Genomic DNA, 17,704 nt, shown 5'->3' with positions numbered 1-17,704 from the left:
TAGCCGAAGGAAATGGACAATCCCTCTCTCTGTTAATGATTCATCTGCAGAAAGAGGTTCAGAGGCTGGCAGCATTGTCTGTGAATTCATTCAGCACCCAGGATATTTTGGAAAAAGTCCTCAAAATCTGTGTATAGTTTCAAACTGACTGTTTCCGGCGTATTTGCGTAATACTCCAGAACTGAGGGGGTAAGTTTTTTTCTGTGTTATATTCTACAATTGATGTTTTCACTGTTTTAATTGGAATTTTAAAGCATGTAATTATCTTAATACAGGCACAGTTCTTTTGATTATCATGAAAGTTCTCAGTGATTAAAACAGGCCACTTACTGCGGATTTTACACCATTTAAAAGCATTAGTTTATTTTTAATCTGTGCCATTTAACAGCATTTTCATAGTTTTTATTTCACATTTACAGACAAGATAAGGAAAAAAAATGAATGTGGACAATGAAAAAAAATCATTTGAAAAGTTTAATACTCTTTTTGTTAATGTACCAAAAAGTCCATCTGCTTCTCTGTAATGTGGCCGACAGTGGCTGTAAGGGGTGTTGGTTACTTCATTATCACAGCTCTGCCCCAGCATTTTTCCAGCTGTATTAGCCAGATGCAGCAGGGCAACTATGGCTTTTCTCCATGGAGACTTGGTTCACTGGCCACAGCGTGAGACCGAGAACGTTTGCAGGAAGGAGGGTCATTAGAGTGTGACTTCGCTCTCAGCTCATGTAAATCCTGCAATCCTGCGTCTATTTCGGTGCAGAAGGATATTTGAAGCAGCACGATGACCCTGTTAGTGAGGTGTGAAAAGAAAAGAAACTAAAGAAGTCAACTCATGAAAAAAAAAATCCAAGGTCTTAAAAAACACATGTAATTGTGCACTTTGACTAGAGCGGTTAATAACAGCCTCAGGTCAAGTTGGCCTCTAACACCATTTTCGCTTTGTTTAAATGGGAACAGTGAGCTCATGGATTAGAGTTTATTTGATGGTATCGCACACAGTCTCAGCACTGGTGTCGATTACTTCTAGCCAGTTGTAATTATAGCCAATTTGTCTACTTACAAGCATAACGTGTTTTTTCCAATGTTTTCTAACAGGCAGAAATTCTCATCAGTGCAAACATGAAAAACACAAAACAGTGCAGTAGGCAGATTGATGGGAGAAGATAATATTGAAAATTTCCTTACCCTGGAAAGTCAGAGAAAACCATCCTAACCATTCTAAACAGAAGAAAGATGAGGCTGCTTCTGTATTATGTGGTACTGCTGGGGTCCAGTTATGTGATTTCCACTTACGGACCCCATCAGAGAGCACAGATGACTGGTGATATTTTACTTGGAGGTCTTTTCCCCATACACTTTGGTGTCGCATCCAAAGATCAAGACCTTGCAGCTCGGCCAGAATCCACACAGTGTGTCAGGTAAAACCTACACCTGATTTATGACACAGTATCTTTTTTAAAAAAAACTTATTTTGTTGAGTTTATCTAAACGTGCGCTTTGTTTGCTTCTACAGGTTCAATTTCCGTGGTTTCCGTTGGCTCCAAGCCATGATTTTTGCTATTGATGAGATAAACAACAGCAGCACACTCCTGCCCAACATCACTCTCGGCTACAGGATCTTCGACACGTGCAACACGGTTTCAAAAGCTTTGGAGGCTACTTTAAGTTTTGTGGCCCAAAATAAGATTGACTCGCTGAATTTAGATGAGTTTTGTAACTGCACGGATCACATCCCATCAACCATTGCAGTAGTCGGAGCTGCTGGGTCTGCAGTCTCTACAGCCGTCGCAAACCTGCTGGGTCTATTTTATATCCCTCAGGTGAGTAACTGGACAGTGGCTTTGTCAGCAGCACATCATTACTCCTCCTCATCGTGGACTTAAATCAGAACAAATGCTACATTGTGAGCCTCTAACAAGGATTATTCCTGCCTCAGAATGGGCCTTTAGGGGTGATTACAACATATAGTAGAAGACAAGTTACCTTGTTTGACTTGAATTTGTGCATTTTCTTATTTCTGACCATGTGATGAACAAAAATGTCTTTTATGTTTAAGTAGATGAAACCTCAACTTTTTTTTGTTTGTTTCTCAATTTTTAACATTTTGGTGCTGGTGAATTTCTTTTTTGCACGAATAAAATCTTTTTGGGCTGCAACAAAAATTCCTCTCTGTAGGAAAAAGTGGCTAATACCTGAATGATGTTTGAAAGCTAAAAAAACCTTTATAGTAATTAAAGATGGTTAAGAGTCATACCATTTCAAATCATCAAATTTTCAGGACAATTTCTGCTTGACAGTCTCTGATTTTCCTGAAGTTGCATTATTATGAACTATGGACATATATAAAGATATTTGTGAAACTTTAGCTTGATTTATGACATACTTTCCAAGAAATGTTTTTTGACTGCTTTGCTTTTTTCCCTATTTAAACTGTCCCGTAATCAGAGGCTATTTGCTCTACTTGTCTAACGCTTCAGATTCTGAAACAATAACATGATGAGAAATAACAGCTACAATTTCAGACTTTTATCTTTCATAGTTCCTGTGATGTTGTCGTTCAAATGTAGCCTCAAATTTCAATATCAAGCATGATGCCAAAAGTGGATTTGTGGGCAGTTTTTAAGAAGAATTTATCTTAGAAAGCATTCGATATATTAAGCTAAACTTTTATATGTAAAATTACTATGTATAGTTTATGATGAAAAATATTTCAAGCAAATCAGAGGCTGTCGAGCAGAAGGCCCCTGATGATTTGACATGAATGACCCTGAACAACAACAAGCAGGACAGAATGAAAACCTGACAGATTGCCTGAAATCTCTCCTGTTTCAGATCAGTTATGCCTCTTCCAGTCGCTTGCTGAGCAACAAGAATCAGTACAAGTCCTTCATGAGAACCATTCCTACAGATGAGTACCAAGCCACGGCCATGGCAGACATCATCGAGCACTTCCAATGGAACTGGGTCATCGCTGTTGCCTCAGACGACGACTACGGACGTCCAGGGATTGAAAAGTTTGAGAAGGAGATGGAGGAGCGAGACATTTGCATCCACCTGAATGAGCTTATTTCTCAGTACTTTGAGGATCATGAAATTAAAGCTCTGGCTGACCGGATTGAGAACTCCACAGCCAAAGTCATTGTTGTGTTTGCCAGTGGCCCAGACATTGAGCCTCTGATCAAAGAGATGGTCAGGAGAAACATCACAGATCGGATTTGGTTAGCTAGTGAAGCATGGGCCAGCTCCTCCCTTATTGCTAAACCAGAATATCTTGATGTTGTGGCGGGAACTATTGGCTTTGCTCTAAAGTCAGGGCGTATACCCAGCTTTAAAAAGTTCTTACAAAACGTCCAACCAAAGAAAGACAGTCATAATGAATTTGTCAGAGAGTTTTGGGAAGAAACCTTCAACTGCTATCTGGAAGACAGCCCAAGACTCCAAGAAAGTGAAAATGGCAGCACTAGTTTCAGGCCTTTGTGTACTGGTGAGGAAGACATCACAAGTGTTGAGACCCCTTACCTGGACTACACACACCTTCGCATCTCATATAATGTTTATGTCGCAGTTTATTCTATTGCACAAGCCCTGCAGGACATCCTCACCTGCACACCCGGACATGGACTTTTTGCTAACAATTCATGTGCAGATATAAAGAAAATGGAAGCATGGCAGGTAAAATATCGTGCATTTACACACATTCAATTCAATCAATTAAATACCTAATTTACTGATACGTGAATCATCTAAATATGTGGTTCTGCATCGTAGGTCCTGAAACAGCTCAGACATTTGAACTACACCAACAGTATGGGGGAAAAGATGTGCTTTGATGAGAATGCAGACCTGGCAGCAAACTACACCATCATAAACTGGCACAGGTCGGCTGAAGATGGTTCTGTGGTGTTTGAGGAGGTTGGATACTACAATATGCATGTCAAGAGAGGAGCCAAACTGTTCATTGACAAGACAAAGATTCTTTGGAACGGATACAGTTCAGAGGTCAGTCCAGCTTTTTTAAGGTTGTTACCTGAAGTAATGCACCCTGGTGTTTCTCATCATTAAATGCATATTTCATTCTCTATACACAGTTGCCTTGGAAATGTTATGAGGAAACTACAGCTAGAAAGGGAAACATTTAAATCTGCTGATAAAGAGCATTACAAGTGTTGCAGAACATTTAACTGGGGAACCAAGTGAACAACACTGAAAAACCCACTTTTGAGTTGCTTTGGGAAGATTTTCTAACATTTTCTTACTTTACACTTCTTTACACATATTGCAGTAGAACATCGTTAATTTGAATATGTTTTTGTCCGCATATTTGCTCTGTTTTAGCACTGTTTGTGTTCTCTACTAACATTTGTCTCTTTAGCCAGTAAATGCTCCACTTCGGTGCAGAGCTGGTGGTGTTTGGGGAGTTTAAACTGCTGCTTTTCCTACAAAAACGCTACTAAAACACAGACAGGGAACCAAAAGTATAAAGGGGTGTTCCTTTCATGTTTTCCCACTTTTTTCATATTGCCATCGAACACAGAGATATTAAATAAATGTTGATTGTGCCTGCTTTAAGATTAAGATAGGCTTTGCTGCAGTGTGTTTTCGGGCACTTTGGTGCAGCAGCTTTGAATACAATAGAAGTTTTGGACTTTTAAAAATTGTTCTGAGGAAAATGTTAGCCAAGAGTTGCTTATAAGCACATCCAGCTGACACAGAGGAACATTAACGCTGTGTTTTTTCCTTTTTTGATGTCCACCACCTGAGGAAAATACCTTGCTTTTTAACAACTTTAGTGTTCAGAAGTTACCATGAAATTAGCTCATAAGATCTAGATCTAAGGTTATCAAGAGCAGGGAGAATAAACCAAACAGCAATTTTAAGGATCAAAATAAGGAGAAGATGCTTAAACACTTTGCAGAACTGAGCAAAGCTGCAGAGCAGGACAATGTCTCTCAGTGGGTTCATCAGGATGAGTGATCCTTTTCACATTTGGCCCAATGCTCAGATTAAAAATTAAAATTAGGCCCTAGTTATTTTATTGTATTTAAAATTGCACACTTGTTCAATTGTAGCACACATTTACATCCATTATACTGTCTTTCCTGCCTTCCTCATTTGACTTTCCTGTATGTTTTCTATCCTGCAGGTTCCGTTCTCTAATTGCAGTGAAGATTGTGAACCCGGCACGAGAAAGGGGATCATCGACAGTATGCCCACATGCTGCTTTGAATGCACTGAGTGCTCAGATGGAGAGTACAGCAATCATAAAGGTGCAAAGGATGGCATACATTAACAGTCTCTGCTAATGCTACACTTTGTTATTGTTGCGGTTTTAACACAGATCATGTTTTTGTTTTCTTTATTTTTACAGATGCTAGTGTTTGCACCAAGTGCCCAAATAACTCCTGGTCAAATGGGAACCACACATTCTGTTTCGTGAAGGAAATCGAGTTTCTCTCCTGGACAGAACCATTCGGCATAGCTTTGGCCATATGTGCAGTGCTGGGTATTGTCTTGACAGCCTTTGTGATGGGAGTCTTTGTAAGGTTTCGAAACACCCCAATAGTGAAGGCCACAAACCGGGAACTGTCCTACGTTCTCCTGTTCTCACTTATCTGTTGCTTCTCCAGTTCTCTTATCTTTATCGGAGAACCACAGGACTGGACCTGCCGTTTACGTCAACCCGCCTTTGGGATCAGTTTTGTTCTCTGTATCTCCTGCATCCTGGTGAAAACTAACAGGGTGCTTTTGGTGTTTGAGGCCAAGATCCCGACTAGTCTCCATCGTAAATGGTGGGGATTAAACCTGCAGTTCCTTCTGGTATTTCTGTGCACATTCGTCCAAGTCATGATTTGTGTGGTGTGGCTTTACAACGCTCCTCCTTCTAGCTACAAGAATCATGACATTGATGAGATAATTTTTATCACATGCAATGAAGGTTCTGTGATGGCTCTTGGGTTTCTAATTGGCTATACATGCCTTCTGGCGGCTATATGTTTCTTCTTTGCCTTTAAATCTCGGAAACTTCCAGAAAACTTTACAGAGGCCAAGTTCATTACTTTTAGCATGCTTATATTCTTTATTGTTTGGATCTCTTTTATCCCTGCATACTTTAGTACTTACGGCAAGTTTGTTTCTGCTGTTGAGGTCATTGCTATACTGGCGTCCAGCTTTGGGATGCTGGCCTGTATCTTCTTCAACAAGGTCTACATCATCCTCTTCAAACCCTCCAGGAACACCATCGAAGAAGTCCGGTGCAGCACCGCAGCCCACGCTTTCAAAGTGGCAGCCAAAGCTACATTAAAACACAACACAGCTTCAAGAAAGAAGTCCAGCAGCATTGGTGGGTCGTCAGCCTCGAGCCCGTCCTCATCCATCAGCCTCAAGACCAACGGAAACGACTGCGACCGAACTTCAGGGAAGCACAGGCCGAGGGTGAGCTTTGGCAGTGGAACAGTTACTCTGTCCTTGAGCTTTGAGGAATCGAGAAGGAGTTCTTTGATCTAAAAGCATATAAGTGGATGTTTTAAACTCCAGTTTCATCAATCCCAATTATTAGGACTGTATTTTGGACTTTATTTTAAGATTCATTAACATGTAGATTTTATTGTCTTTCCGTTGTCTTCTTCAGATTTTGGCAGAAATATAATGTGCTACTTGCAGAAAACACACTGTACACTGTTCACAAATCCTGTGAATTTGAATATTTTCAGCATAAACCTAATGTACACTAAGTCTGCTAAAAACAAAATATTTTGTACAATTAAAAACATTACATGTAACAAGTTTGATGTTTGCTCTTGGGAGGGTTTTTCACTCATCTACACATTGGAGAAAACACCTCAGTATTCTAGAAATAATCAACATGTGGCACTTTTGGATTCTGGTGTTGTAAAACAAGAGAAAGGGCTGTGAAAGATTGTAATATGTCAGACTAACCCTCTCTAATCTCCGCTGTTCCAGGTAGAGCTGTTATCTATTGTTTTGGCATAGTGTTCCCACCTTAGATAGATATTCTTTTTCAATATTACAGTTAGGATTTTTTTTTCATGTGAGGATATTCTGTATTTCTCTAATCCCCGTCAGACAAAATCTCATTGTTTGTTACATTATGTTGAAAAATTCCAAGTACTGGAAGCTGTAATAGAATCATAAAAAAGCACAGCCGTGTAGCTTGAAACATGGAATTACTTGAAACATCATAACACTGTATTTCCTATGATGAAATGCCAGGAAAAATTTCCCACATTTTCTTAGAAATAGATCAGAATATTTGGAGAGCCAGTGAATACAATGAAGGAGGTACATGGAGTATTTTGGTGTAGATCTCTCAGAAAAACCTCTCAGCTTGCAGCTTGCTTATCACAAGTCTCTGGCAACTGCAAACATTGCCAGCCTGTCTCACATGTTAATGTCATTCTTGCAATAGCTCTTCATTTCACAGTCATGTCTTTACAGTATGTAGGAGGTGCAGAAGGGAAGCAGGGGCTGCAAACTGATTGTCAGCTATAAATAAACTAATTTTCCCGAGTACAGAGAAGACTTTTTTACAGTAACACAATAATTGAACAACAGAATCCATAATTATTTTAGTTGTATGAAACTGTCAATCTATATATGTAAGTATATATATTAGTATATGTTGCTGATAATATCTGAGTACTAAAATGTTATTAAAATTTTGAACACATCTCAGAGTACGTGCTAAAGGATTCAAGGAATCATTGGAGCTGATGAACATCTCTGTTCATGGGTTGACTGTATGTAAATTATGTATGCAGGAAATTATTAAACTCTATAATTACTCAAATACCCTACATAAACGCAATTATGAATTACTTGTACTTACCTAGATTTGTATGGAACTTGTACTTCCACTACACTGCATTTCAAAAGGAAATATTGCACTTTGCAATGATCCAATATCTCACTAAAACTACTAAGACTACAAATATATGTGTGTATCGGAACTTTGTTTTTCTTTATTAATGTACTTATTATTAATCATCTGGTGGCTACTCAGATGCATCTGCTGTCCCTGTATATAAACCTGTATATCAAGTAGTTCAAACCAGCTCTGCATGCAGCAGCTACAACAGTAACATACTACTGATACACTGATGCTTCAATATTAAAAATAGAATAATGATAGTAATGCTGTAATCTATCAGTAAGAGGAACCAAACTAGACTTTCACCTTCATAATTTAAATACATTTTGTTGCTAATACTTATATACTTTTACTTAAGTAGGATTTTTTTTATGCAGGGCCTTAACTTGTAATGAGTATTTTACATCACTGTATTGCTTTTACTTGAATCTTGGATCTGACCAGTATTTGCCTGATGCTTGCCAAAGAGTACCTTGAAGGCTGAACTGTTGAGGAATACCATATATGCCATAAATAGTACTGCATATTCACATTGGCCTTAAGGTGCACCATGATTTGGGGCTGCTTTGCTCCATCTGTGCCTGGAAAGCTCACTATGATGAAATATCGAGTTTATAAAGGTATCTTACAGAGTAATGTCCAGATTACTGTACACTGTCTAAACTTCAGTTGAGTAGTAGTTGTGTGATGCAGCAGGACACTAAAGAAAAACTGGTACAGAATAACATCAGACTAAGAAAATCTGCCTCTTGGAGTGGCTCAGTCAGAGCCTAGACCTTAAACTATTAGAGATGCTGCAGAAAAACTTCAACAGAGCCATTCACACAAGACATCCTATTATGGGGGAGCTAAAAGAATTCTGCAAGGATGAACAGTCTTTCTGACTGTTCTGCAGGTCTGATCTGCAGTTGCCAGAAGTGCTTGCTTGAGGTTAGTCTGCTATTAAATCAAAGGGTTCACTTCGTTTTTCCACCACCACTGTGAAGGAATAATTATGTTATGATTGTTTGTGTGTAGCTTCAGTACATTTATTTTGTGTATATTCCTGACTTTGATGAAGATCGAATGAGATCTTATGACCAAATAATGCAGAAAATCATATAATAAAGAGTTCACATACTGTATGAACATGAAGACCAAGGCTTGGATATTTATAGCTCAACAACGCCACCTAGGAATGCACCTAAGGAACTATTCCTTAGAATAAATCTGAGGCATTATCCACTACATGCCTGTGAAGGAAAAGGGAATCTTGGTCCTCAAATAACAAGCTTACAGTAAAACAAACCGAACTAATCTTGAGTAAATGAATAGCTGAGTTTGTTACAATAGTTACTTAAGGAAACACATTCTAAGCAATACTACTGATCAACTCAAGAGTGATATGAAATGCAAAACAATAGCATGTTATAGTAATTTATATCCAACCCGATGTTTGCTTTAATATTTGTAGAATTTTTAGAGAACACGAAGCTGTCAGCAAGAGAAGGAAACTGTTGTAAGGGAATGTAATATTTAAGTTAAATGGCACTTGAGGGCTGCTCACATATTCAGGATCATGACTGACCTGAACCAGGCTGCAAGGGCAGCTGGACAACCATCTCCTCTGTTAACAGGAAAAAAAGGAGCCTTTATCCTCAGAGGCATAAATACAGCCCAGCAGCAAGACCAGCATGTTGTATATTTAAACTACAGGGTAGACTGATATTGGACAAAATGACCAGGAAGCACTGCACGCTGGGAACATCTGGCACAGCCCTTGCTCCAGCTAAAAAAATAGAAGAGGAGGAGGCTTTCCTCTGGCTTTAACCCCCCGTGGTGGATGTATCAGGTGGGTGTTAACAAAATGCAGCTAACTTTGGCGACTTTTATTTTGAAAGTATTCACAAGCATGCATTATGCGTGGACTTTTACACGTAGACATATGCACTTACATGTCTATGCTTTTACGGGACGATTTAGCCTTAGAACTGCAGGAAACGGGATAAATGGGAAATAGAAAGGAGTTTCAAGTCATTTGTTGAAGAAAAAATGAATCTGTTCTTAGATTCTGACTTTACAATCCAAGCAATGCAGGGAAGAGAGCGGAAATCTCACGACGAATGTAGAAAAATTAAAACGATACTCTGATAAAAGTTTTTTCGACAAATAGGCGAAAACATTTTACAAGTATTTTGAAAGCTTATTTTAGGGACTAATAATGTGTAAATTTTCACCATGCAAGTTGATATGGAGAAATTGTTTCAAATGTAAACTATTAAAATCCAACTTTGTTCCTTGTGGGAGCTTTTATTTTGAAGTTTATTAGGATATAGTGTGTGTATTTATGTTAGCTTGACTCAGTGTTGTTGCTACTGCTTTGATTATCAAGGAGTAACGGTGGTGTTAGCTTGATAAGGTAAGATGTTCCACCCAAACCGGTAACATTATCTCTGTGTCAGCAAAGGGTACTGTTGGTGGACGTTTTCCTGAACCAGCACTTTATTGTGTTTGACGTCTGCGATGCGAGACTGCTGTAATGCGAATATTTAACTTTTATAGCACTTTATATTAACTCGTCACCGTTACATCCGCATTCGTCAGCTAGCTAGCGTCCATCTGAGTCCATCTGAGCAAAGCTACGGACAGCTACCGGGACAAAAGTGAACTTTTTATAATCCTTTAACGGTGAGCAGCAGAAGAAGGAGCTGACACCGATGTAAAGGTAGTGTTTTCGTTACAGTCAGTTCATGTTAGTAACGGTGAATACATAAGGACACTTGCTATGATAAGCTAATTACGTTAGCTTGCTTCTGTCCACAACACGATCGTGAGTACAAGAGATGCAGAAGCTGTGAGAAAACTAAAGCTAGTTAAAAACAGTTTAAAGGTTTAACATGGGTTAAATGCGTTTTTCTGCTAGCGACAACATCGGAAATTCGACAGTGATGTTTGCTCACTAGCTATTCAGATGTAGCAACCATTTGTTTGTTGCTGGTACAAAAATGCAAAGAGAGCTGAAGTTAGACAGTAGCTCTAAATGAAATATGCCATTGGTAACGGAGTGAGTGTTGTGTGTAAGGAAGTAATATTTTTGGATAGGCCTTTGATTTTGGCCATGTTTTGCTGGTTTATGAACTCCACAGTGTTGCTTTGTTACTCAAATATTAACTACAGTACTTACAGATTAACGCAATTCTTCATTTCTTTTCCATGGGAAAAAAATTATGATGTGACTTTTGTTGCAGTCTGTACCAAACTATTATGTTTTATTTATGTCTGGAGGATATGGTTTGTTGTTCCTGGGCATCTCTGTACCACCACAAGGCTTCATTTACAATAACATTTTGTGACACACGTGACTTTTATCAAAAATAGTATCTTCTGCAATTTGGATTTTGCAATTGCAGTAATATTTTGTTTAATTCTTCAGCCCTACCAGCTAGTTCATGTCAGATAGTTTTATGTAATGTTTGTCCAAAGCAGGTGCCAGGCATATTCTTTTTCAAACAGCAATAATTGAAAGAAACTCTAATGGCACCAACTTGGTCTGCTTCACTACTCAAAAAGATATCAGTAATTGCATGCATAGATTCAGTTTCATGGTGTACAAGAGAGAGAAAAGTGAGGATTGGTGTACAGTTACTGAATGTAGATACCATTCAGGAAGCCTTTTCAGTAACATGTAAAAGGATAGATGGCTCAGAACACAAAAGTAAAGAAAAGACATATGCGGAAGTTGAAGATACTTAACCGGGAGCTTTCTAAGGTGACATATTATCAGGTGTTTTTTTCTTGTAATGTAAAAAGTAATGAATGTAACTAAGAACTGCTCCTTCAGGGTGGAGATTTTGCATGAGAAGATTTGCATCGGATTAGGATAAAAATACACCATTTTCTTGGAAGTAATGTTATTTTTCTAAATCTATTTACAGTCTTTGGCCTCACCTCTTGAAAATGGACTTCGAGGATTCAGCAATGGATTTTCACCAATAAGTGCTCCTTACTTCGCGGCGAGCATCTGCTTTGCAAGCTGTGCAGTCCATCAACATGTTTTATCGCCATGGGATGACTGATTAGGGAATCTGTGGCAGTCAGTATTTTTGCTGAAATGTTCTGCACAGAGGAAATATCTTAAACTATCATCAATTAACTAATTAGCAGCATTTAACTGTTTTCAAATCAGCAACATCACAAACAGCCATGGGCTTCTGTTCACCTGTGTGCAAGATTTTGCGCAGGGGGAAGTATTTTGTACTGCTTATCCTCTCACTGTCAGTGCTGGCATGGATAGCTACCTTTTCAGGGGAAACTGTCAAGTCTGTTCTGGTTTCATCTGCCACAACACAAGCTCTGGTCAAAGAAGTGACTTTGAGGGACAAACTCAACTCCTGGACAGCAGCACCTGATCGTGTAAATACTCAACCACTAAAAACGGAATGCCCTGAGAAGTCACCATTGCTGCGTAAGTGTGCACTGGCAATGCACGTCTTTAGTTTTCACATTTTGGCAAATTGAAAGAAATTTTTTCCTCTTCTCAGAAGTTAATGCATTTTTCTGCTTATGTTGTCTGCTTTCTAAATGAAAAAGGTAGTCTGTTTTATGATTCTTTCTGTAAGTTATCCATTGTATGTCAAAAGAAAATAACTAGATAATGTTCCTTAATCTGTGACATTACCTTTGACATAGGTGTTTATAGTAGACTGATTAGTGTCTAAAAGCTGAAGTTTTTCTTCAAGAAAGAGAAGTCTAGCTGCTTTTTACTGAATGCTTGAATCATATCCGGAATGACTGAGAATCCACACAGACAAACATTGTAGATGCTACATGTCGTCTGTCCTGTATAGGTTTAACAGGGAAGCAAAGAAATAGTTTGAAATGACACAGGTGGAAAAATGTTTTACATTGTTTTTTCAGCAAAACCAGTAGAATTAAATATGATGCTTTGATCCATGCTTATTCTGCTTTCTGTACTTATGTGTCACATATACAGTGGAAGCATAGTATTAGACACAGATTTCTCATTTAATTTTTAAATGCTTTTTCTCCAGAGGGTGCTTTGAATCTGTCCTTTGAGTCCTCTCTGAAACTGAAGGATGTTGAGGGTGACAACAAGGACGTGAACGAAGGCGAGTATGAGCCGTCAGACTGCATGGCGAGGCAGAGCGTAGCGATCCTCATCCCGCATCGCAACCGAGAGAGACACCTCCTCTACCTCCTGCACCACCTGCATCCCTTTCTGCAGCGGCAGCAACTACACTACGCCGTCTATGTCATCCAACAGGTATTTCTCTACGTCACGCACAATCAATGAATGTTTATGGATCACACGCCTGGAACCGATGTAATTGATTTATTATTTGCAGTAATTTGTCATTTTAGTAAGTAATAAGTCTTTCTGCTTTTGTATTTGCCCTGTTTACAACCTTCTTGAGCAGATCATAGCATACATCTACTTATTATTTGGAGTCTTTGGACTTTTTTGTGTGACTTTACACATTACCTAAATGCTGCTAAAACTTTATGTAGTTAAAAGTTAAAATCAAACACTGGCCTAAAACAGCATTTTTGTCATCCAATCAGAGGTGTAAAATTTGCAACATTTGACATCAGATGAAAGCAACATGTTGTGTTCACTGATGTACAAAAAACTAAGAAATTTCTCATGAACCCATAGAAAAAAATGAGGCAAAAGATTTTCAGACACTAACACAAAATAGTCTGAGACCATATAAAGTTGCTGGCACTCAAAGACGAAATGATTATTATCAGAAAGCAAACCATAGAACATGCAAACACTATTTGTGAATTGCATGCTTGTGTGGTATGCAAATATGTTTTAAAATACACAGAGCCAGGCAAATTACTGTTGTGTCAGCTCAGTGGTGAATTATTTACTTGTACTGTGAGTGAACTATGCAAAAACTTGTGTACAGCCACATATTCGTCCAGATTAGGTCGTTTCTTCTTTAATCACATGAAATACTATAATAGTTCAAAAAAAGACTATGGCATTTTGTAATTTTAGTGTTTGTGTTTTAAAAGGCTGGCGATGCAACTTTTAACCGTGCCAAGTTACTGAATGTTGGCTATTTGGAGGCACTGAAGGACTACAGTTGGGAGTGTTTCATCTTCCATGATGTGGATCTGGTTCCTGAAAATGATCACAATTTATACATGTGTGACAAGCAGCCTAAACACTTGGTGGTTGGTCGGAATGCAACAGGATACAAGTATGTATATAACTATGAGTAATTTCTTTGAAGTGATGAGTCATGAGTTAAACTTTATTCTCCTCTTGTGAATAAACAATGCTGTAATAACAGAGGGCAGTTTCCCTCAGGCCTGATATTATCACAAAAGATCTGATATCATCTTTAAGGAAACAACTGTAACCTTTTACTCTCAGGCTGCGTTACAAAGGCTACTTTGGAGGAGTCACTGCCATGACCAAAGAACAGTTTCTTCAAGTGAATGGATTCTCCAACATTTACTGGGGTTGGGGTGGAGAAGATGATGACCTTCGCATCAGGTGAGGCAGCGACAAATGAGGTTATTATTGCTCTATTAAAGCTGAAATAGATGTGTTACCTTTTCTTTCATTCATTCCCTGATGCATGCTGTTGTGTCACACAGAGTTGAGCTGCAGAAAATGAAGATTGTGCGGCCACCCGCTCAAGTAGCCCGCTATACCATGGTGTTTCACAAGCGGGACAGTGGCAATGAAATAAACAAAGACAGGTTAGTCATTGTAGAGATGGGGATAAAGTGTTGTACTCGTTTCAGTATGTTACAAGTCAGTTAAATGTATCCATCCTTACTTGTGTGGCTAATATTTTCGTAAACCTTTTATTTGCTCTCCAGAATGAAGTTGCTCGGACGAACACCACATGTATGGAGAAAGGATGGACTCAACAGCTGCTCTTATAAGACTCTGTCAGTGGAGAGGCTACCTCTTTATGTGAATGTTACTGTGGACATTGGTAAGCCACAGAGTTGAGATCTCAAACAGGAACCCTTGCTGTGACCAAAAAGAAACAAAATCTGATCTGTTTGATAAAGTCCAGGCCACTGAGTGCAGAAAAGCTACTACATGTGAGTACAGGACTACTTACACAGAATGCACATTGTTTTGATTAGTTTATGTATTCAAATTAAATTCAGCCGCATCTACATTTGGCATTAGCCGACACACTGTTGCATATCATGCAGCCTTCATTTCTTTATATTGTTACCAGCCTGCTGAAAAAATAAAACAGGCTTTTCTTGCGAGGAATGATTGGCTTTGGTCAAATAAGTTGGCCTTTAACTGCCATTCCTATTATTTAAATGTTTTGCCAAAACATCCAACTATTAGATGTTGATTTATTTACACATATGCCTTATTATTTGCCTGCATGATGTACACAAATTAACAATGTGTATTTTGTGTGCTTCATAATGTGGATGCATTGACATCCTAAAGTTTGCCAATGTCAGCTGGGACAGGCTCCAGCCATCAACAACCCTATACTGGTTACAGTGGGAACAGCTGATGGAAACAAATGCTTAACTAAACAGTGACACACTGAAAGCTTCACTGTAGCTGTTTTTACATCAAATGCAGCCATTGGTTTGCCAGTTTTCAGCCAGAAACATTTAAAAAGTCGGTGACAGACATAAAGCAAACGATACAAAAGAGCGCTGTGTGAGCATATTAATGAAATCCTAGTAGTCTTAATGATATTAGATATCAGAGGTCTTCCTCGTCTTAAACTTGCCTGTAAAGTTACTGCTCTGTGTCCTAAAGTAGGTGTTTTTAAAAATCTCGTTAGGTACAGAATAATGATCTAGTTGAGTCCGAAAGAGGACGATGGATGAATCTTGTGTGTAGAAGAAGGAAAACTCAAGCAATAATAATATATGTAGAGCTGATTCATGATCTATGTTCAGCCGATTGCAAAGCTAAAATAGGTTGTTATGTCCTGTCATAGGTCTAAGTAGGCTGTGTAAACTTCTGACTGCTCGAGAATCAACCCAAATTATTCTTAGCATTTTTAGCATTATATGCTATAAAAATAAGCTGTGGGCTGCTTTTATTTATAGAACATGAGAACCTTGACCACACGTGGATGTTACTGACCTGGAAAATAGTTTTTTGAGCCATAATAATAAAACGTGTTTTGTTACACTGCATGTTTTTATATGTTTATAAGTGGAACTTTTTGGGTGGTGGATTATTTATTACTTTAACATGTTTAAAATGATAATTGTATTAAGACCAATCAACATAACTTTCCTTATTATTATATGTGAAGAAATTCATGGAGGAAAATCTGCATAGTTGCTTTGATCATTGCATGCTGCTTATAAATGTGTCTGATAAACATATCAGATTAGTCAAATGATTTTGTTTTACTTTAATTGTGGCACACAAATACATGTTTTTATTTATCTGACTAGCAAATCTTTGAAGACTGAGCAATATTACTGACTATACTGACAGACACTACACTTTACTTCTCCACACTCCTTATTGTATATTCATATTAACCCTTAACAAGACTTTGAAAATAGACAGGGGCTGCTCTAAATTGCAGAGTTGTGCATGTGAATTGTTGCACTTCTGATGAGCTGAACTACTTTATAATTCTGCAGTATGCTGTAGCCAGTATGGATACAAGGTTCCTATGTTGTTGGTGGGCTGATGGTCCGTTCCTTTCATGGTTGCATCTCCACTTCTGAATGTATGTTTTGTTTTCTACTGTGGGATTATAACTTTTATATGATAAAAATATTCCACATGCACACGTTAAACTACAAGTTCCCAGCAAAGATTTTGTAAAACGATCACAACCAAGTAAATCATGTGGTAATATTGTAGCATTTTCAGAATTTGACTGACTTTCAAATACTTCCAAATTCAAAGTAATACTATATGAACTCTGAGAATGTCATGTGGATTTTGTTTCAAATGTTTGATTTGTTGTTTCATTTGAGTTCATGGGAGAAGACTGATCATGGTAGAGGAGGTAATTATGCATTTCATTTCTAATGGGGTTGCTTTCTCTTTAGAGCACATGTATAATAAATATTATTTTTTCCTATGAACCATCTTGTGGTTTTATGTGTTTCAGGGCATAATGTTTCAGTTTTGATATTGGAATATAACAGTGTTTTGTGGCAGTCATGGGTGCAGAAAGACACAAATGGATCAAACTATTGACCATGACTACTTTTATGCAACAAGTACAGTAATGGGGGGAAAATAAAACCTTATGATCTTTAACTGAATTAAGCAATCGATATTGTATCTATATTATCAAAAATATATTGGCAGTACTAATTTGTACAATTAGATATTCTTTTCTGATTTTAAAATGAAATTCTCCCTGCAGTGAGTTGCATAAAAACCTGCTATATTACAGTAATTTGTTATGCAGTTGATGTTATTGTGTGAAGTTAGAATGTTGTTTGTTGTGTAACAGACTCACTCCCACCGTGATGGAAGCAGGCTGCAGAGCAAAAATCTGACCAGTGGGGGGCGTTGAGAGCACAACTTCCACTTTTGAAGCCTTGAGGGAGGTTTCTGGTTCTTGTAAATGAAAGATTGCTTTTATTGCCAGGTAATTTACACAAATGTAGTCTAAACACATAATGATGACAACCTGATTAAGTCTTATTTGGTTGTGGGGAGAACACAGAACAAAAATAGATTGTATGGTGGAAAAACAACGAATGTGAACTGAAGTAAACTGATTTCTTTTTAAATATTTGATTTTCCAGATTCATTCCAGTTCATTCTGCTGGTTTGTAAATGCACAGTTGTATATGTTCAGACGTGATGTGGTTTTAAGA

General features: G+C 38.1%; 2 protein-coding genes across 3 annotated transcripts; both read left to right on the top strand.

Annotated features, from left to right (window-relative positions):
- Positions 1-1,101: 1,101 nt before the first annotated feature.
- Positions 1,102-6,843, top strand: casr (calcium-sensing receptor). Its single transcript, XM_055017415.1, is given in 6 exon segments — positions 1,102-1,418; positions 1,514-1,820; positions 2,833-3,672; positions 3,769-3,999; positions 5,144-5,350; positions 5,353-6,843. Coding segments are annotated over 6 exon segments (2,922 nt in total). The 5' UTR covers positions 1,102-1,233; the 3' UTR covers positions 6,505-6,843.
- Positions 6,844-10,235: 3,392 nt separating this feature from the next.
- Positions 10,236-16,957, top strand: b4galt4 (UDP-Gal:betaGlcNAc beta 1,4- galactosyltransferase, polypeptide 4). 2 transcript variants are annotated; one of them, XM_023297047.3, is made up of 7 exons: positions 10,236-10,286; positions 11,803-12,332; positions 12,919-13,151; positions 13,913-14,100; positions 14,277-14,399; positions 14,504-14,608; positions 14,732-16,957. In XM_023297047.3, the coding sequence occupies exons 2-7, from the start codon at positions 12,071-12,073 to the stop codon at positions 14,865-14,867; spliced, it is 1,047 nt and encodes a 348-aa protein (XP_023152815.1). In that variant the 5' UTR covers positions 10,236-10,286; positions 11,803-12,070; the 3' UTR covers positions 14,868-16,957. The 2 variants fall into 2 exon arrangements, with proteins under 2 accessions (XP_023152815.1, XP_023152814.1); XM_023297046.3 differs by lacking the exon at positions 10,236-10,286 and adding an exon at positions 10,328-10,592.
- Positions 16,958-17,704: the final 747 nt, after the last annotated feature.

The sequence above is a fragment of the Amphiprion ocellaris genome, chromosome 14 (genome assembly GCF_022539595.1).
Source record: "Amphiprion ocellaris isolate individual 3 ecotype Okinawa chromosome 14, ASM2253959v1, whole genome shotgun sequence".
Classification (NCBI taxonomy): Eukaryota; Metazoa; Chordata; class Actinopteri; family Pomacentridae; genus Amphiprion; species Amphiprion ocellaris.
This window is presented reverse-complemented; position numbering and strand designations above follow the sequence as displayed.

What these genes read in the sequence shown, in the direction of transcription:
- b4galt4 (XM_023297047.3), top strand. Translation starts at nt 12,071, where the DNA reads ATGGGCTTCTGTTCACCTGTGTGCAAGATTTTGCGCAGGGGGAAGTAT. An exon ending in TGAGAAGTCACCATTGCTGC is followed by an intron (nt 12,333 to 12,918) that starts GTAAGTGTGCAC and finishes CTTTTTCTCCAG; the next exon opens with AGGGTGCTTTGAATCTGTCC. An exon ending in CCGTCTATGTCATCCAACAG is followed by an intron (nt 13,152 to 13,912) that starts GTATTTCTCTAC and finishes GTGTTTTAAAAG; the next exon opens with GCTGGCGATGCAACTTTTAA.